Genomic DNA, 21,705 nt, shown 5'->3' with positions numbered 1-21,705 from the left:
CAACCCTGTTGGCTGATTAGTTGACGGTGGTTGTGGCTATATCTACATCACAATGAATGAGGTTGCTGTTAGATTTAATGAATAATTTGCAACACAGTGGACTGTTGAATGCAAACACTTAACCATGGCACAATTGTTAGAAAATTATTTTAATTCTAAAACTTGGTTGACATGAAAGAAAAAAAAAAAGTACATTTTTGCCAAGCCTATTTTCAGCTTTACACTGTCATAAGTACAGAGCAATGAAATTCACTCTCTGCATTTAATCCATCCCCTTTGGGGAGCAGTGGGCTGCCATTGTGCGGCCCCCGGGGAGCAGTGTGGGGTTAAGGTTCTTTGCTCGTGGACCCAGAGCGGCAGTCCGCGGGAGTTTGGCTTTAACTCAGAACCTCTGGAACCCAAGCACAATGCCCTGAACCACTAGGCCGCCATTCCCCGCCGCCAATCCTCCTATCAAGCATCTCTCAACTATCCTTAATTCCAGCAGCGAGATGCTGCAACTTTTTCAATGAATTCAAACTAATTTGATATACTGTCTTTTTATTGGGGACTTTCATATTGTCATATATTTAACATCCTATAATAACCATTTAAAGACACCAGCTATTAATCAAGCTCATCCTTTCTCACCAAAACATGCATGCTGTCCTTGTTAAATGCAACTAGCTAAGACTAGAATTTTAGAATTAAAGTCAAATCTGTCTTTGGAAGCAAGTCTAAGTGTCTGAAGTCTTTATTTTTGCAACAGAAATGCGACTCCAGTCAGAGTTTCAAACTCAAACAATTAAAAATCATGTGGAAACCTATGGGTATGATGAGAGGATCCGAAGGGGTTTTATTTTCCCCAAACAACCCAACATCTTTGCTCAGAGAAAATATAAACCTTGGAAACAAACAATAGTAAAGGAAAAGTTGCTTTATTGCATATTTTCATGAGATACTAACATCTTTCATTCTACTTGATACAAAAACAGATGGAGTTTAAAGTCTAACTTGTTATATACAGAATCCTGAAAGATCTTGAGCTACCAGGAGCTAAAGTCTCCGAAGCTGGTCTTTCCTTTGGACTTCTTGGCCGCTGTTCCGCTGGTGGACGGCCCGCTTTCATCTTCAGCAACTGGACGTTTCCTGAAAGATGAGAAGGACGACGACTTAAACAAGGCTTTTTTTTTTTTTTTTTATCATTTCTGGATAAATATGCTGCAGGAGATTTTAGAAGTCGGAAGTAAAACCATGTAACCAGTACAATTTGTCCAGAGACCAGTGTAACATAAAGTGCTTAACAATCATTAGTTCCTGTTTTATTGGTGGAAGTTTAACAGTAACGCTGAAGGGGAGGAAAACAGTGATGCCTTCAGAAGAAACTAGTGTCAGATAATGCAACACAAAGCTTTTAAGCCTCAAATAAAGACATTCTAGATCATAAAGCAGAGGGTATGTAATCCTTTTCATTATGGTAATTTTGCACATTATGACCTTGTTTTTACTTTGTGAAGTTATGTCTCTACTAGGGTTGTCAAAAGTATCAATACTCTGAAGTGTTGATACTCAAACGCTGTATCCAGATACTATTTTTTGCATATGTTAGTTAGTTTTAGATTAACAGCTCATTTTCGCAATGTTAACAATGTTTAATTTTTGTAAAATTGTGTTATATTTGGGTTATTTATTTTGTTATTTTTGTTATTATTATTAGTTCTTCTTATTTGTACACCAACTGTTGAAAAATCATGTTCCATGTTGAGAGTGAAAAAGATGAGTTTTTAATATTAATAAATGCATTTTTTATGCCTTTAATTATGTGTAATTAATTTATCCTAATGGCTTTGAAAATGGCATTATGTATTGAATATTTTCCTTTGTATCGAAGTTTAGTGACAAACCTATTTTCTACCATATTTTTCTTTTTTAACATTTAAAATTTAGTCCAAATTCTACAAACATGGAGCTCCCACATTGTTCAGCCTCATTCATGGTGCCCTTTATCATTAAAATGAGAGGCCCGGTCACTGTAGTATCTTGGTGTATGTGTGTGTGTGTGTGTGTGTGTGTGTGTGTGTGTACTCACACTGTGGATGGGTTGATGTATTTCCCCACTCCTACTTTAAAGGTTTTGGGTGCCTGGTCCTCCTTGGCCTTCTTCAGCGCATTGCTGGCCTGCTGCTTCTCCTCCTCCTGTTTCTGCTGCTCCTTTTCTCTCTCAGATGCAATCTGAAGAGTAAAACAAATGCACACACTTTCATTTAGATGTCCAAAGGTCAACAAAAAGGCAACGAATAGAATAAAACTGAACAAGGGCTATGGCTGTTAAACCTGGGAACTAAATCCTGTATTTTATCTTTTTTCTAATTGCACTTTGTGTCATTTTTTTATTTAAAGCTGTTCAGCCTTCAAACAACGTTATAGTAGACAATCTTGGTAAATAATGAGAGACAATATCTACTAAAAAAAAAAAAAAAAATCCTATACATTTTAAGCTTGTGCTATTTTTGAGCATCACCGTTTCTGAAAAAAGCTGCATGTATGTTAATAACCTCATCACGAGGTTCCCGACATTTCTTCCCCTTTTTAGACCTAAAAGTGAACCAGACGGTAAAAGGCTGACTGGTTTCATCTCTGACCACTCACACATTGAGCAGAGCATCAAGTGAAAAGCAGAGTTTCCACATTTCAGGGGGTGGGACAGACCTTTTTTGTCTGTAAGGAATCAACAGTGGGATAAAAAGGTTTTCATAGAGCAGCTTCTTGGAGGATCTGCTGTTGTTTTATTATAGAGGAGCACCGTTTCACCAGGGAGAGCGAACAGACTTTAGGATCAGATTGTTTCCAAATTGAGAAGCTGCGGTCAGCTTTTCACAGAAACAAGTCAAGAACCCGATCAACTCCAGGCACCAAAAAATAAATTGTAAAAGAAGGGAATCAAACCTGAGCGTCTGCCTCTTCGTAGGGGTCCACAAACACTGTGGTGCTGATCAGCTTAATCTCCGACTGCAGACACAAACACACCGGAATGATTTACAATCAAAGGCATCTAAAATATTCCACTTAAATATTCTTTTTTTTTTTAAGATGAGTTTGAAGCTTAAGAAAACCTTCAACATCTGTGAATATAATAAAACTGCATCAATGGCAGATTTTAATACAAAATACAAGCACAGTTTCAACATTTTGTAATTATAATAAATAATGTGAATCTGAATATGCATTTTTTTCCCCTCATGCTGTCAACTTTTCCATAGCTGTTCCCTCCCATGCCTCCCTTTGCTGCTGGTTCAACTGAATGTTTGCACTTGTGGACGATTAAGGAAATTTGTATTCATTAAATTTGCTCTGAGGAAAATAGATAAAGATACTAATTAACTGCTTTACAAACCCTTACATGTAGCTTCTTTTTGTCATTTCCAGCTCATCTTTAAACCATTCATGTCTCTATATCTAAACTTTACTTGATCATATCAGGATCAACTTTTGTTCTCTTAGCTGCCTTTAATGTCAGAGATGTAGAGAATTAAAAAGCAGCTGAAGCTAACTGTTACTTGCACTAAAAAGGCAGGTCAGTCACAGTTCAAGACTGATTAATAAAACATTTAGACATGGGGAGGAGTTTTCAACTCCTCAAAACATTGAGATTACTCACACGTGTAGGGAAGCATAAGCAATCTGAATCATAACAAAAAAAGTCAGTTTGCACCTTTGGTTTGTCTGTTTTGGTATCACACTCCACTTTCTCCATGGCTGTGAGCGTCTCAAATCCACCAACAACTCTGGAAACAACAAAACACAGAAGTTTTTAGGCCATCAAGGTTCAAGTTATCTCTTCCGAGGACAGAAAATATAAGGAACAGCTTTGAAGATTTTAACTGTCACATGACTTCAGAGATTTTGCAGTCAGTATTACGAGCCCAAATGTTAATAACTTAGGACCGGCGCTCTGCAGCAGGGCTCTGATGCTCGGTTAGATGCTTTAATCTTTGAGAAGTTACCAGTCTATAGTCACAGAACTGAACTCTGTTCGACTCTGCAGCCGGTCTAACGCTGATGCAGGGTGACGCTACTCGATCTTTACTTCCTGCTCAGTCAGAATGACGCATCAACAGGCAGTCATTATGAACATTTCTTTTTCAGGGCAATGGGTGGAAGGCAGGAGGTTCAGTTAGAGGGCACATTTGACACCAAGGATCCAAGTGCCTGATTGTTTTTTCAGCAAATTACTTAATGTCTGAGCCTGTTTACAAAACTTTAAATCCGTGTTGAGAATTCATTGAATTTACTTTTTTCCAGAACAGTTCTGATAAATCTCTGAATATTCATTGTTATCTTAAGAAAATATAAACTTCTAAACACCAAAGCAGGGAAACAATAAATGTGTTGACAAGTGATCAAATAATGTGATAATTCATTGTTTGGAAGAAGAAAAGAAAAGCTTGTGCATCAATTTCAAACTGTTTCTGGTTTGTTTACTCAAAACAATTAACCGATTAAGAGATTTCTGCAGATTTCTGTATTCAGAGGCAAGCAGCAGATAAAGGATTCAGTTAGAGAAATATATCACACAGACTTAATATCAAGACAGCAGTTTTAGTGTGTAAAAAGCAGAGAAAGTAATCAGTGAGCGGGTAAAAGGCTGAGGGGCCAAGAGGCCGTCCTAAAGTGACTCCCCTGGTGCAGAGCGCTTTTTACAAACCACTCAGTTTGCCCCTTTCGCTGCAAACTCATCACCCAGGTGCTCCTCTGGGAGTCTCCTGCTACCATGAGTGGAGTGAAAACAAAGCATAGACATGCACATAATGCTTACAAGTAGCAGACGACAACATAGAGGCTAAGCCTCCTCTTCTTACAATGTTTGGATAATTAAACTCCTCCAGCGCCTGACTCTGTACATCTTTAATTAGCCAAAATAGATTAGATATTTGTTCATGCAAGGGCTTCACTAAAATTATGCACTTCAGTTTTGAGCCTAACCCCCAAAATATACTGGATCAGTTTTGGTCAAACACAAATATCATAAAAGAAGTAAAAAAAAAACAACCTCCTGAACAGATGTCTGTAAAAGCTGAAACAGCTTGTAATGAATGATGCAATGCAGGCTGCTCACTGTTTTGGTTAGACCTACTCAAACTTCCCAGACAGAGAGTTCAGAAACAAAAAAGGGAAACAGCAGCTCTGCATATTCTTTAGAGGTGTCCCGATAAAACTTTTTAAATTTCCCATAAGATAACGATTTTGCAGCTTTGAGAATTAGCCGATAACAATATTGACCCGATTACCACGAATCATACTGGCTTTTATTACTTATTTTATTCTGCAGAATATTAGAAATGGCTTGATCAAGTTGTATTACTAAAAACTAGGAACAAAGGCCATCAACTAAAGTTATGAAAACAACTGACCCATGTAAAAATAACCGATGAGTTACAGAAACTTTCAACAGAAGCAGAGTGTTTCTATTGGCATGAAAATATCTGAGCATGTAGATGCCAGCAGATAAAATCTGATATTTTTAAAAAAATCTAATATGTTTTATGCTAATATTGGAATGATATCAGATATCAATATAGGATCGGGACGTCCCTCACAGAATGGATTGTGTTTACAAATCTGACAAGCAGTAGGTTGTTTTTTGTTTCTTGGGGGAGTTGGGGGGGTTGTAATTCCATTCAGATTTAAGAAAGGCTTCTGAGGTTCAGTATTTAAAAAAAAAATTATTTCAGTTTATTTATTTGTAAGGTGTCAATTCACAACATGTCATCTGTAGGACCTTTACAGAGTCAGATCACTCAAATCATCCAGTCAGATTGGTTAAAATGTTTCTATCCAAGTAACACAGGAGAATAAATCGACTTTACACAATACCCTCCTCCTGGATGAACATGTAGCAGAAGTATAAATTCCCTTGCAGTGTTTTGCTAAGTCTGAAGCAATTCCTTCCAGTGGAGAGAAAAAAAACTCAATTTTAACAGGAGAATTAGGCTCAAATTAGGTACTGACTTCACATAACTACTCCACAGAATCTCGATGTGGGGAGGATGTTTGAAGAATAGTCTTTAAACTTTTAATGTTCCCAGCTTTCAGCTTTGAGCATCATTTTGCAAAACACACATAACTGCTCAGGAATCTACTTAGGAAAATTTTGCGAAAGCAAAAATAATTGAATGAGTCAAAAATAGATGGAAATGCTTCAAACAATCTGCAGCAGATCAAAGTTGGAATTTCTGTTTTATCAAATCCACTCAATGTAATGCGTACAGGATCTAACATTTACCAAAAGCTGCAGATTGTGTCAAACACACCGAAAAGTATTTTTAAAAGCAAGCATTTTGCAACCCAGAAGGTTTTAGGTCTGAATCATTTTTTTTTTTAAGAACAAGTCACTTAAGAGCAACATGAATATTTTTAGCTCGAATCGACATGAGGTTTTCCTCTAAATAAAAATGACCATTTTAACTTACACTTAGCTCAGGGAGGCATGCATCTGCTGAGATTTTTATCAGTTTAGACGTGGAGTCAGACTGAGAGAAATTACATTACAGATCATCTGTTTGGCTGCTTGCACAAAGGAATCAAAAATATACTGAGGAGTAATATGAGCCAGAGAAAAAAGACTGCTAAAATAAAAAAAACCTATTTGCAGCAGACTGATACATGTGTCAGATTTTGTAACAGCTGAGTCAGTCTGCTTTTAAAGGCGAAAGTTCTGAGTAAAAGAAAAAAAAAAAAAAAAGAGTTGATGGGTATAAAAGTGGAGGCATACCTTCCGAACACCGTGTGCTTCCTGTCAAGGTAATTACATGACCGGAACGTGATGAAGCTGAGAAAAGAGATGGAGAATTTAAAATGTTAGATTATTTCAAAAACTAAACAAATGAACTGATTTTCCTGAATACTCCCACACACACATTTTTAATAGTGTATTAAACAACAAATCTGAACTATATCAATCATTGAAGCTGCTGAAAACAGACACTGCTAAACAGGATTGCTATATCCTGGACAATACTGATAAAGTTTCTTCTTGCTTCCTCTATACCATGTAAGATATGGCAGATAAGCATGTTTAGAAAGTTCTTAAAGGGAAACGCTGTTTTTTTTTTTTTCTTCTTTTTTTTTTCTTTTACATTGGCCTCTTGATTTTACGTTATTACATCATGTTCTGAGTTTTGTGTCATTTGAAGCTGTTCTGAAGATATTCTGTTAGGTTATATCAAAGTAACGTCTTCCTATGGTCAAAAACTTGAAGGCACAAACTAAACTGTTCATAATTTATTCTTTATGGTACTCCAGCATTCATAATTTTTGCCCATAGGAAGACGTTACCTGGATATAACCTAACGGAATATCTTCAGAACAGCTCCAAGTGACATAAAACTAATATGGGTGAGTAGTATATGATGTAATAACGTAAAATCAATGGCCCCATGGGAAAAAAAAAAAAAAAAAAAAACGGTGTTTCCCTTTAATTCCTTTGTAAATAAAAAATAAAATAAAATAAAAAAAAAGAGACTGGCTGAAGTTAGCAATATAGGATTTCTTACAACTGGGATTTGTTGGTGTTGGGACCAGAGTTGGCCATGCTTAGGATTCCCCGGCCGGTGTGAGACAAGTTGGGCCGAAACTCGTCTTTGAATGGTTTCCCCCAGAAGGACTCGCCACCTGAGAATTTGGCGGGTGGATAAAGGAAGGAGGAGACGAGAGAAAACATGCAAAAATATGACATGAGATTTGGAAGCAAACTCTAGTTTGAGAAAACGTTTTATTTTATTATTACAACAAACGGATGCAAACACATCTTAATAAAAACACTAAAATGTTAAATTTCAGCACCATGTATTTTGAAAGCACAAACCACTAAGTGTTTTTTAATGCTCCTCTTAAATCGCGTCTTGCTAAGATGTGATGGTTTTCAAATGCAGACACTTCTGAAGTTGAAGCATCAATATTTATTAGCACCAAAAATCTTTTAGCAACAACATATTAGAGGATGTCATAGCTGGAAAAACAGGCAGCAGCAATGTGGGAAAAAAGATGGAGAAATTTTTGTACTTTTTTTGCTCTCCAGCTATAGGTTTCCAATTTCATCTAAACTAGATCATCAGATTTGTTTGCTTGGAGAAATTAAAGTCGTTAAACCTCTATCGGTGGGTGTTATAAAACCGAGAGCCACAGCACCTTCTGCAGATGTATGAGCCCCCAGCTGTGAAGGTTTTAAAATTGAACTTGATGTCCCAATCATCTAATCAAATTAAAGTAAACAAGTAAATGCTCTGGGATCTGCAGCCATTTAAATCTTATATATGAGGAGGAGGATAGACACCGATATACAGTATACCCTCTCCATCTACAGGCTTTTGCCACCTTTTGTTTCTTTCAAATACATGTGAAGAATACTTCATTTTTATTCAAATAATAGTTATTTGCAGAGAAGAACTGCTTATTGTAAAACATATCTATTAATTAGCTTTTTTAAAAACAACTAATAAATGGCTATGAGATAAAAAGGGAGATAGAAAAACAGGCTAGCTCTCATTTAGTTTTGGACACAAAACTCTTACATTAGCTGAAAACAACAACTCAAAACACAACCCTATATAGACTTGCTTGTAATCCTGATGTACGTCAACATAAACAACAATGTTTGATGTTTTTACTTTTTATTGAAGCAGCAGAAGTTGGCAATTTGTTGGACAATAGTCCCCATCACCAATTAATCTCTGATTTGGTCAATTCTCACGCTATCTTATCTAATCATATTATTGCTTATTTAACATGTACATCTAGCCTTGTTTGTGACGTGATTTAACCTGATGAAAGCATTCATTTTGTCTTGTACAGCAGATGTCCCAACTTCTAACAGCAACCTGATAAACAGGAACGATTACTCTCTCACACAGCAGATGGCTCAGTTCTAGTTTGTTCTTTTAGTGTCTCAGCTGTGGAATAAGTCAGCAGGGTTATCAGAGCAAAGTTTTGCTCTGTCCAGGAAAACATAGATGCATTACGGAAGGGTTGCTGTAATCGTGGTAAACCAAAAGTATAGGTCGTTTCAAACAAACTATGTGTCCAGTTCTTATTCGCTTTGTCAAATTAATCATTAGGGTTACAACACATCTTCTATGTTTTTTTCCCCTTCATTTATTTAATTTAATAAAAAAAAAAAAACTGATGTTAGTGATATTCTTGATTATCTGAAAACTTGTGTTGAAAACGCACAAACAATGAAAATCTATAATACTTTTATAGACATTGCATACAGTCTTAAAAACAGAAGTAAAATATCTTTTCTTTATTGACTTTTCAAATTATCAACTGTGTTTAAAAAGCACATGTTTTATGTTAAAATCAAAGATTGTAGTTTAAAGCATTAACTTCAAAATATAAAATACCAAATTTTAGTATAAATTCAGATATTTCTACAAGTTTCTACATTTCTATCCTTAAGTTTTTTTTTTTTAATTCTAGTCTACAGTATAACTCATTTTGATGAGTTCAATAAATATATTACATCAGCAGGACACTTGGGGTCATAATGTGTTGGATAAAAGTGCCATTGTTCTAAAAGCATTGTTCTTTAAGCGATAGTATAAAATGTATTGTTCATCAATACAATTCATTGAAACATTTTCTCGAGTGCAAAATTATGACTCCTTTACATGTTGGAAATGTAAAAAGGATGGAATAAATTGCGGGGAAAAAAATGTATTCAATATGACCTTAAATAGAGAAACTGGCCTGACAGTTGAGCAATTGATGATTTTAACATGGCTTCCTGCAATGAACAGATTTATAATCCCAGAGCCTACAATGCTTTTAGTGACTCAGCTCAACTATAAATGTCTAAAATTTGTATTAGCTAAAATAATGTGTCATTTATTTATATCATTAAAACTCCAAAGATGTATGATGTTGTTTTATTAAAGTAAAAAAAAAAAAAAAAAACTATCAGCTCTCAGAGCCTTCAGCTGTAAGTCATTATCCAAACCGCGTTCATCATTAAGGATTGTCATGATGAGCATAGAGGAATAAACACTACAGGAGACCCTCGACTCCCAACTGAGAGAGAGGATCTGTTTCCCTGAGGTGTCCTCCCACCAGCTAGAGTACATGCAATCAAACTATATGTTAACATATACCAATAATATTTATTGACTGTTTAGATTTGCACCAGTATAAACAGACAAACTAGTGCTGGGGGACTTCTGCAGCCAACAGGCCTTCCTGGTGACCTTCCTGCATAATTTATAAGCAAATTGACATTTTAACTGCTTGTGACAGGGTTTTAAAATGACGGAGGGGGAGAGGATATGAAATACAAAGTGTTAAACAGTCCATCAGACAAAATCTCTCTTTAATTACTTGCCCCAATTAAGCATGATCATCCCACACACTGAGTCTGCCATGAGACATCTCTGCTGATTAAAATGAACACATAGGAGTATGAGCTTCTAGTTCTAAACTAGGACGATGCGTCACAAGTCTAATTTACAATTCAGAGGTATAAACTTGTCTGTTTCACCAAAGCATCTGGTCCTGAAGGGTTTGAGATGAATAACGCACTTATGCGCCTTGGGAAGGAACTTAAGCTAAAGTAAGCAGTTTGCTGAATAGGTTCCCTTCTAATTTATGCAACAAAGAGAGGTTCATTTTCAGGGTGTGAACGGATCCATAAAGTTTGCTTCTTTTTCACTCAGAATTGTTTCTCTAAGAAGTACCATATGCAGATGTGACAACAACAAGTGATTCCATAAAGTATAAATATGAGTGTAGGCAATATTTTGCACAGGAATTTATTATGGGTTATCAGAGTATGGAATGGCTTAGCAGAAAAATACACCAATCTTTTTCATTGTAATTTATGAAAAAACAGAAAAAATATCTGTGTCTTCAAAATGTTAGACCCAATAATACCAACTGATAATGGCTGATGGCCTGGAAGGGGGGGGTGGCATTATCTAGTATGTGGACAACCTTGTTTTGTATGTAAATTATAGGTCTGAATGAAGAATCGCATGCAGGGTTCCTCAAGGCTCCGTTCTGGGGTCACTTTTATTCTAGATCCGTAAACATTTTATTTTACATCTTAATTTTGAAGTGGATTTTGTGTTATCCACTTCAAGGGTATACCACACGCAAAATAGAGAACATTGGTTTATGTTCTTGAAATCGTTCCCCCCCAGCCTGCGCTGCTCCCATCACTATTGAATGATGCTGCCAACTTTATCTGTTTTAGCCAACAGAAAACTAAAATGTGCTGAAATTACAGACCTGTTTAGTGAGGCTGGCTACAAACTGACTAAGATTCATATCTTCCCTTACATGTCTTCCATATTGTGCTCCACTTATTATGAAAGACGCCATATCCACATTGCACTTCCTTGGTCCAACTTACTGTTGAATTCACTTGTTTTTTTTTGTTTTTTTAATTGTTGCATTTTACTCTGGCATATTAAAAAAATAATAATAATAATAGTAAAAATCACTCAATCTATATGCCAGAGATGAGCGCTGTCCATCAGGCTAAAGGAGCCAATGGGACTTACTCCATCAAGTATAAATCCTTTATTTGTGGTAGAGATAAAAAAGCACATATGATGAAGGCTCAATCCAAACTCCTTAGACTGTAGCTCCTAACTTCTGTTCCTAGCTTCTATCCCTTCACCTTTCGCAGGGCCAACAATAAGAACATTACCCAGGGTAGGAAAGGAGCTACCAACTGCTGTGTTGAATCCAGACAGCCTTCATCCTTATGATTTCATTCACCATAATAAAACCCAATATATTTTGCTAAAGTCCATCAGGTGGGCTGCAGCCATACAGTCTGTTTCACAAAGGATTTGCTCCTAGCTGTGGCTAGGGTCGTCTGGGGATGCCTGTGCTAATTGCATCGACACTATGAAGCATGCAGCTTCCTGGTCCCAACTCCTTCCAGACTACTATTTAGAAAAAGCTTACTATCGCACCCGCAGACCGCCTTTGCAGTGGCTCAACCATTTTTACTGTTTCAATGTATTCGAGTCAGAGTCTGTGTGAATGAGAGCTACACAGAGGAAGGAGAAGCAGCACTTCAGAACTAATCCCAAAAGCAGTAGCCAACATTGTTTCCTTTAAAGAACCAGCAGAATGAACAAAGAATCTATCAAAATCAATAAAACATCTCATAAAGGGACATTTCAGCTAAGGGGGGATATTAAGCTGCTCACTGGCATGCAAGTAGTGAAAATATACCTTCATATATCTTCTTGCTATAGTGGGTTTGAGATCTGTTTTATCATCTTGATGCAATTTAGCTAATAACTTTATCAAAATGAATGATGAAGCACTGATAGATTATGAGAAAAGTAACATTCTTGCTCCTCTCCCTTCCTTTCATACTTTGAGCAGCTTCTTTTTCCAATAGACACTATCTTAATGTATTGTAATATTTGTGTTAACAGTATATTTCATAAATAAATCTCTAGTAGGGTTTCCTTGACAACCACTTTCCCTCCCAGACAAAAACTGTGACCGTCTCTCCAAAAACCAAATTCTCTATGAGTAGTTAAAGGCTGGTAAGCATTGTCTTTTGACGCGATTACTCTCTTAGATGTAAGCTTTATTTGATTTTTCAAAACATTCATATCCTCTGGACTGGAGTGTGTTTCTGTATTGTATAAAATCTTTTTAGCATGAGGAGAAAATGCCTAGACGACTAATGGTAACAGTCCAGATGTGCAGATCAATGTAAATAACAAAACTTGATATTTCAGCGTCACTCTATGGACCACTGAATATGTTCTGTCAACCAGGGTTAAAGCATACTTCATCAATACTTAATGTTTTAAGCTTAATGTTAAAAGACAAAAACAATGGTTTTGGTCTCATAATGATAAGAGATCTGCACTCAACTAGCATTGATACAGATTAGGCTAAAGAGCACCTAGGTATTGTTATGAACTCAGACCTTATAATAAAAAACTGAAATGTTAGAACTGTAAATATACATTCATATGTTTATATTACTGTTTTTATGTATTGTTTTTACTGTTTTCAACGCTGCACTTTAAAAAAAAAATGGAGAGAGTTGTTAACGAAATTTCTTTTTTTGTTTACATTTGTGTATACAAAATGGCAAAATAAATCTGTCTAAGTCCCTAAGTCTGTCTAAGTCTTAACTTTATTCACAAAGTCACTTATGAAATCAGCTTTCTACCATCTTAAAATATTGCAACATATTTCTTTTTGTCAAAATAGAAAATACTTTTAATTTCAGAGATTTACTTAGAGGTAAAAGATCTTAACCTGTATCAAAAAAGCAAAGAAATAATAATAAAGAAGAAAAGGCAGCTGCAGCTCATCCAAAATACTGTCTTGTTTTTGAACAACATCAGGAAAATGGATCATATAACAGGAATCCAGAAATTTCTACTCTGACTTCCTGTTTGTGAAAGGAAATAATTCACATTTTTGGCAAGATAAAGAATTGTTTTGTTCTTAAAAACATGTCAGTGTTAAACATCAGGTCTGAAGCATGTAGACCTCTTAGACCATTACTGACTTCATCACTCAGTGTTGCGTATAAAGTCAGATTTCTTTCTTTTTTTTTTTTTTGATCGAATAGAGTCACAACGCTCTTTGTTTTTTTTGTTTTTGCTCTTTTTCTTTTTAAACACAGCTGTCAAGATGTTTTTGCCAGGCACTGGTTTGTTATTATAAGTCAGCAACCAGTCTGTATGTAACATCAGTAAATACTTGGAACTTGTGTTTTTTTCTGGCTAAAAGTCAAAGCCTCAAATGGTCCAAGCAGATGCAACTGGTTCACAAACAGGTTCTGGAACATCCCTGGAAAGGCTTAAAGAAATAATATCCGTGTAAATTCATTTCTATGTCATAGCCAAATCTGGATATTTTTTCCTCAGTAAGTCCAATGATCAGATGTCAGGTGGTGGCAGCTGTTCCAGGCTTGTTTTTTGATGGTAAAAATGAACTGAATTCTCAGATATGGGATTTAAAAACCCAACCTGGATTCTATTAGTTTTAGCACATGCTTTAATCATTTTCCTGGAAATATTTCTCACGATGAATCACCCACAAAAACAGGTGAGATCATCAAATCTCAAATGACGCATAAAATCCTCTGTGCAGCATTTTGAAGAGGAGGGATTCTAGAAACATCAGTAAATTGTCTTCATTTACTCTCCAGCAATATAATACATCTGCATATAAAGACAAACACACACACACACACAGAGCCCATAAACCAGCTTTTTTGAATCTCACAATATTTAGATGAATGAATTTTTCCACAAACGTATCATCTTCTAAATATTAGATCATTAATGTATCATCAATCAATCAAAACATTTAACTAGACAGTGTTTCAGAAACATCTGTAAGCTTATTAACTGTTTCAATTCTGCAAAACTAACGTAATTTATGTGTAAAATACACCATTAAGCAGTCCTTCCACTTTCTTATTGAATGAAACGGCTCCAGGGGCTCTATTAATAGTCTTTGCTATTAACCATTAAGAGGTCTTTTAATATCTTTATGCATTCATCCCTGGGGATAAGAAACAACCTCTTTCCAAAAGCTGCTGTGAAATAATGTATATGTTCTCAAAGGTATACTAATTCAGAAAGATGTAAATATCCTTTGAGGTAGAAAACGTATAATATTAAGAAAGGTAACTGTGTGAACGAATCTCCCTCTCTCTAAAAAATTAATTTCTAAATATATTTGAATGATGTGGGTGAGTGACTGGAAACCACATGGATATTAATGAGATGAAAAAATTATTTCTAATGACAAAAATTGCAGCAAAACAAGCAGTGATGAAAGGAAAGACATGAAAGAACAGCAACAGACTAAGGCTGGGCGAAGAAAATTTAATATCAATATATTCTGGCTATATTCGCGATGCATGATATATATCATCATGATATGCATAAATTACCTTCAAAAACAATAGAGTGCATAACATTGCACTGATTTACTAATTTCAAATTTTTGGGTTTAAATTTAAAACATTTTATTTTAACCAGCTCAAAGCTTTTCACAAATAATACTGCTAAATTATGTCTTTTCGTGTCAGTATTAGACCTTTAACACGATCCCAGCAACTACACAGGAAACAAAGCAAAAAAACACAATGCTAAATAATATTTAAAAAATAAAAAAAGAGCTTTTTTGTGCATAAAAAAAGCAGAATGAAAAAAGGAACTGACCTCAAATTACAGAAATAAAAGTCGAAAAAACTGTCCATAAATTAAAACATTATTAGAGCATCTCAAAACTATTTGCATTGATCTTTCCGTGCTGGGTATTTTAAAGGAGCAGAAATAGTTGTAAAGTTGAGAACATTTCCAAGTTTAGAGAACGGCTCCAAAACCTCTGAATAAGACCACACCACATCACAGCTATTATAGCATCTAAAAAACATCTAAATAAAGTAATAAATAGCGTCTGATTTCCCTCCAGTTCTTATTTTTCCTCATATTTCCGCTTTTTCAAACGAGGCGGCCAACGTCATCTGCTTCACTGCTGATTTATTTAACTTTTTAATTTGTGTGCAGGGAGACGCTGACATGCGGAGTTTAAAACATTCTTCATTTTGCAGCGGGTTACTTTTTAGGTGGTGGAATAAATGTGTAATGCTACCTTATGCAGCAATTGTTTTTTGTGGCACGTCTTACAAATTAGCGCCTTTTGTTTGTCCTCGGTGTGAAATCCAAACATCTGCAATATATTGCTCAGCTGAAACACCTGCTGTCGCCATATTTCGTTTGCCGGTTGCTGTAGTATGCGTGCAGGCAGATGATAATCCTGTTTGGCGGAGGGGTTTGTGATGCATTCAAAGTGTGTGGGAAAAATAAAACTTTCAGTGAAATAGATGCAGAAGGCTTAATGTCTTCATCCGAATTTGTGCTCCATGGTTGGGATAGTCATTTTAGCCATTGTTCTTGGGGAAATTGCAGATACATAGAGTATATTTAATATATCGCCGACCGCATCCAAGGCCAACAGAGAGACATAGACCCTCCACCGGATCCTGAGCCCCCTTCCAGTGGGATGTGCCTGACACACCTCCCTCAGGAGGGGGCATCCATAATAGATTACCAGCCCACATTAGCTGACACCTCTCAATATGGAGGAACAGAGGCTTGAAAAATGTTTACATTACATCACTGCTGTATTGTAAGAAATGGAAATGTCATGAGAGCTGTACAAAACGAAATTTTGTTTTGTATACACTCTGTGTATTCAAAATAACAAAGTTTGTACAAGTCTAAGGATGGCTCACCCTACCCTCTAAGGGAGAGCCCTGACCCTAAGACCATGACCCAGATTTCATGACCTTAGGTGAGGGTAGGAACGCAGACGGATTGGTAACATAGACCCGATCAAAGCTGAAATAGACAATGCAACAGTGTACCCAGATTATGGATGTCCTGAGCTAAAATTGATATCTTTAATGCATTTGAATAAGGCCAAGAAATAAATACCAGAATAAGAAGTGTCGTCGGAAAATTTTGATTTCTCTTGTCTCATATATTTAGTTATGCTACTTATCTAGTGAAAAATGTTTTTACTCAGTTTGTTTCACCTGCAAGGCTGAGAAAATGTCTGAGTGAGGGGTGGTTTACTTAGTGTGAGAAATTTGTTTTCACTCTAACACAACCTTCACAGTTTTTTCTTCAACATAAGTAAGGGAGACAAACTTGTGTCTAGTCAGAACGGGGCTGTGCCATAAGGGCTGTATGATGAGCTGTTCTCTCTTTGCAAAGATATCATAAATAAAGTGCCAACTGAGTGAAATCCATCAATCTCTGTTTATTTAACTAGTTGAATACTTTTTCCCACTATAATCTAAAATATAAAAAAAGCTAACAGGAACGCTATCTTCTATTCAAACTTCTTGTAGACCATTGTTTAATAGTTAATTGGTCAGTTATTTTCATACTTGTTTTTGACGGTCATTCTCTGTTTGCGTGATATCACTTGATCAAGCATTTTCCACCAATCCAATATCCAAAATGAGCAACAGATGAATGTTTTTGCTAATATCATATTAGGTCAATGCTTAAAGCTGGGGTATCAGTGTTGTATCGGAAACTATAAACCTTTACAAAGATCCATTAAAGCATAGTTTTATGAAAATCAATTCTGCAATTTATTTGTGAAATATTGCCTATGGCACTACAGAGTATTTATTTATTTATTATGAAATATTAGTCACTATCTGGTGCTTTTTTCCAAACCCAGAACAAAGAAAGTTGCTTTAACGACTCATATTACACTTTGATTCCAGTGTCCCAGTTTAGACTTTTATTGCTGATAAAAATCAGGATAACTGAGCGACCTCCTGCTGGCAGACTTTTATTGGGGTACAAATCAGTTTCATTGGTCGGCCGATTATAGTCACTGTACAAAGAGAATCGTGGCAGTAGGTTCTTTTTTCCTCCCCCACTAAAAGCCTTGCATGGGGGGAGAAAGAGACCAAAATCTTTGAAGTGGTGGCAGAAGGAACCAACCAGCAGCTCAAAATTAAAAGCAGAACAGCCCAAATAAATCCAACACTCACCAGCTTTGGGTGGGATTGAAACAGAAAGGTCAGTCATTAAATAAGAAGTGGGAAACCATACCATAAATATAACCTACACAGGAGCGTTGATTCCATTACCAAGCCCCAAACACAAACACATGTTGGGTTTCTTTTCGTCACAGTGATCCTCATTGTTTTTTTCTGTCATCATCAAAGAGACTCAAATGACTTATTTTAAAAGCATGAGATTTGTCAGGGTGAGTGCGTCTGCACAGCTTTCACAGAAGCTATCTTTAGTTTAAGAAAACAAGAGAACAAGTAATGTCTGTGTTAACTTTCAGAAATGAATGCTATCTCTGTGCCAAAATCCACAACAGGGCCTTCTGTGAGACTATTAGTCTTCCTCTAACAAGCCGGTTAAAGCTCTGTTGTTTGGCTGTGTGCACATATTGTTTAGTGCAGGCTATGAAGAGAATTTTACCCAAAGGTCAGAAATTCTGCACGTTCATAAATCTGCCACTGGGAATGCGTTTCACCAATCTTTCAGAGGTCCAGAGACACAAAGCTCACTTTGTCGCTGCAGACTGAAGGCAGGAAACTAACTGTATGTGGTCTTGCAGTCAATTACACTCAGCTGGCTTTTGAACAGGTCTTTTAAAAAAACAGGAAAATTAAACCACATGCTGAATGACTGGTTGTTTCCCCCCGCCCGGTTCGGTGACCTATCCTCACGCTTTTTCTTTTCACATCATCTGTTTTTGTTTTTTTATGCATGTACTCCCATATTCACTCACTGGGTATTTTTAGAAACACTGCTGATTTTGCTGTATAGACGCAAAGCTCCCAAAAAAAGAAACTATTAATCATTTAACGGAAAACTTATGTAACAGAAATTTTAGTCTGAGAACAGCGCTCATCTTACCTGTGCCTGTTCCAGTGGGGTCTCCTCCTTGAATCTGATAAAAAAAACAGGAACAGTCAGGGTTAATGGTATGCAACCTGATTACCGTAAACAGATTTATTTAGACTTAATTTACAGATTGTCCTTAAAACTAACATAAATTTAATTCAGCTTTAAAACTACTAACATAAAATGCACTGTAGAGAGGACTGTAAGAAGTTTAACACAAGCTGGCTCCTTCTCATCTAACCTGCAGTCATGTTCCATGTTATCATTAATAGAGTTGGGCTTTTCCAATGAAAAGGCCTCTATTGTTCTTTGTCAACAGAACATGCTCAAACCTTCCTATATGGGCTTCCACATTTCCGAGAATTTCTTTAGGCTTTTTGTTTAAAAGAACCAGGATTTACTGGCAGAGTGGGCTGCTGTGAGGCAACATTCGATGCAATGGCTTCAATAATATTTACCGTTTCTTTTCACCCTACGCACAGCCCAGTGGGACAGAATGGAGTTGTTTGCAAATCTGTCATTAGACGTGGGCCTTAATGAGTTTTTAACAAGTTGATGCTGCAAGCAAAACGACCACAATCACGGCGTTACGTTTATTACAAACAGCACCAAAACAAAATGTACAACACAATCCAACTGTTTTAATCAAAAACAAAAAATACTTTATCTTACAGCAATAATATTGCTTTAGACATTCATTTATTGACTTTTTTTGTTTGTGACACTACTTTTACTTCAGTGCTCATTGTACTGGTTATATCTTAAGTGTCAATTTGAGCAACAAGCAGCATTAGGTGGGTTATTATTTAGTCAAGGCTGTAATCTGCCTGCTTTATGCACACAGTCTCTACCAACACGAACGGCATCTCAGGACAGAAGTGGATCTAATTAATTTCAAGTGCATCTATTGTTGTTACAGCCAGGTTCAAGCCTCCATTTAAGCTCAGTTCTAAGACAAAACAAAACCCCAGAAACAAGTGGTTGAACTTTGCTTCCTATGTTTGGTATCTAGGCTCATATTTAGAATTAAGATGCTCTGTCATCAGGAAGACCACAGCTCCTGATTCTGCATACTGAACAGCTAAGCAGACTGGGCATCTGATCAGGAGACCTCATGTCCCACTAGCAGAACTGTCACAGATCATTATTAGAGGGGCAATGTAGCAAAGGGAAGAGGTTTTATCACCCCAACAGGATTTAGTCCTTTTCTGTGTTTTTCTTGTCACATTCAAATGATTCAGATCAATTAAATATTTCTAAATGTCAGAAAAGGATAACCTATTTAAAAAAAAAAAAAAAAAAAGCAGACTTCAAATGACAAACTTTAAGAGGAGCTCATGCAGCTTCGGTCTTATGGTTTTAAACTAAAATCATCAAATACCGTAAAAGAAACGGCCTAGTAGACAGATAATCTGTTGCTTTACAATAAAGAACCAGGTTTCAGTTTACCAAAATACGATGCTTGAAGACAGCTCGTCTGTCCAGCCTCTGGACTCATGAATAAACAATCGGTGATGTGAATGAAAACCGCGGCACACAAAGAAAACGCCAAAGGTTTTCTAAAGACCAGATGTCCACTCGAGAGCCTTGTGAATTATGGAAGCCGCAGCTTTGAACAGCCCATCAGAGAAAATTTGTTTTATATTCCTTGTCTGTGTTTAGAACCTTCAAATAAAGAATTAGGAACAAAACAAAAAGCGCCGCTAATTAACAAAACAGAAATATTTTTAAAACAAAGCAGAATGGTGGTGAAAACCTGCTTTAGACAAATAAGATCAGTTTAAAGCAGAGATAAATCTGATCACAAACATAAAGGTTCTAACCACATAGTAGTAATGGTCTTTATTAGAAAATGTTTAACTCAACTATAAATTAACTATAACAGGGATGATGTTATTCAGTAAACAAGAAAAAAAAAAAAGAAAGAAACAATCATATGTCCCATTTACATTACCCCTCTGAAACCGATCAGTGCCGAGTTCAGACTGAGCTTGGATCAGCTATCAGTGCCGAGCTTGGTTCTTATGACCATTACCACATCACGCTAGCATGGTTCCTCGCCTCCTATCGGTGGTCCTGATACTACAGCTCTCAAGATGGGAATTACTCAAACAAAAATGGCGTCGCCCATAACATTTAGGAACTTATGTGCCTGGATAGCGTCCTCCGCTTAAATTTTAATGAGTGCTTCGGTCTCTGCATCATCCCAGACTTTTGAGACTTTTCACTCTCTTGATGCCATTTATTGTTAATAGGCCTAGAAGAAGTTCATGTTGTGAACAGTTAAAAAGATCTGTAAATTGCAAAGCCGGACACGCTGAAAAAAAAACCACGAAATGAGTAGATGTAAATAGGATATGACACAGTCTACGCATGCGCTTTTTGTTATCAGAGAACTGAGCCAGAACTGAACCATACCGAGCTCTATTATTGAACTAGTACTACATTTAGCACGGTTCTGTTGTGTCAAGCACGGTCCAATTCAGTTATGTTCCAATTTAAACAGTTATCTCAGTTACTGTGCTCGGACCGTTCTCAGAAAGGTTTAAAGGGGTAGTGTAAATGGGGTGATAATGCTGGAGTAACTGAACTGACTATCACACTATCAAATGGGACACCCAAGCATAAAAATGACTTCTCTGCAAGGTCATTTCAAGTCATGAAGGTTCAGAGGCATTTTCTTATAACAACCACATCGTTTTAGCCAGCCTGATATTATGAGCTTAAATATTTCTGATGTAGCTTAGTTGCTGTGTTTGTGTCAGACACATGGCCTCATTTTTAACAACAGAATACTCTTGTTTACAGAGGAGCTTGTGGTGAAGTGAATGGCTACAGTGGGGCCAAGCTTGGGGGTTCTGAAACAACCCCAAACCATCAACCCTCCACCACCGTGCTGAAGAGTGGTATAGTCTACTTTGGTCTTACCTGCCTGTTTTTTTTTTTTCCCTATCTTTTTTAAAAAGGACTTATTCCTCCTCACAGTTTGATGATAAACTGCTGCTTCTCTCCGTCTTGTCTTCCACCTGGACATTTTTTTAACACATGCCTGTAATTAACTGCAAAACCTCTGCTTTTATAGAAGTGGTAACACATGCAGATTTTGGTTGCCGAAAGCACAACCCCTCTCTTATACTCCCTAGTTCCTGTCAAAGCAGTACAAATCTGTTCAGGTTTTCATGCATCGTCTCTTGAACAGGAAAGGAACCATTTAAAAACGATTCCACAATCTTGTTGCAGGCCTCAATTCAGTGAACACACTTTGTTTGGGGTTTTCCTT

The 21,705-nt window shown here is 36.6% G+C and overlaps 1 protein-coding gene across 1 annotated transcript in view; it reads right to left on the bottom strand.

Annotated features, from left to right (window-relative positions):
* Positions 1–840: 840 nt before the first annotated feature.
* Positions 841–21,705, bottom strand: part of ppil2 (peptidylprolyl isomerase like 2) — a 48,533-nt gene continuing 27,668 nt past the window's right edge. The window contains exons 14-20 of the mRNA XM_015392313.1: positions 18,438–18,471; positions 7,533–7,650; positions 6,752–6,808; positions 3,692–3,764; positions 2,926–2,988; positions 2,069–2,211; positions 841–1,128 (exon numbers count right to left, since the gene is read on the bottom strand). Of these exons, the coding sequence (XP_015247799.1) occupies positions 1,026–1,128; positions 2,069–2,211; positions 2,926–2,988; positions 3,692–3,764; positions 6,752–6,808; positions 7,533–7,650; positions 18,438–18,471 (591 nt within the window). The 3' untranslated portion in view covers positions 841–1,025. The remainder of the gene's footprint in view (positions 1,129–2,068; positions 2,212–2,925; positions 2,989–3,691; positions 3,765–6,751; positions 6,809–7,532; positions 7,651–18,437; positions 18,472–21,705) is intronic.

The sequence above is a fragment of the Cyprinodon variegatus genome, unplaced genomic scaffold (genome assembly GCF_000732505.1).
Source record: "Cyprinodon variegatus isolate N-32 unplaced genomic scaffold, C_variegatus-1.0 Scaffold585, whole genome shotgun sequence".
Taxonomy (NCBI): Eukaryota; Metazoa; Chordata; class Actinopteri; order Cyprinodontiformes; family Cyprinodontidae; genus Cyprinodon; species Cyprinodon variegatus.
Note: the sequence above shows the minus strand (reverse complement) of the source record. Positions and strands in the feature narration are given on the sequence as shown.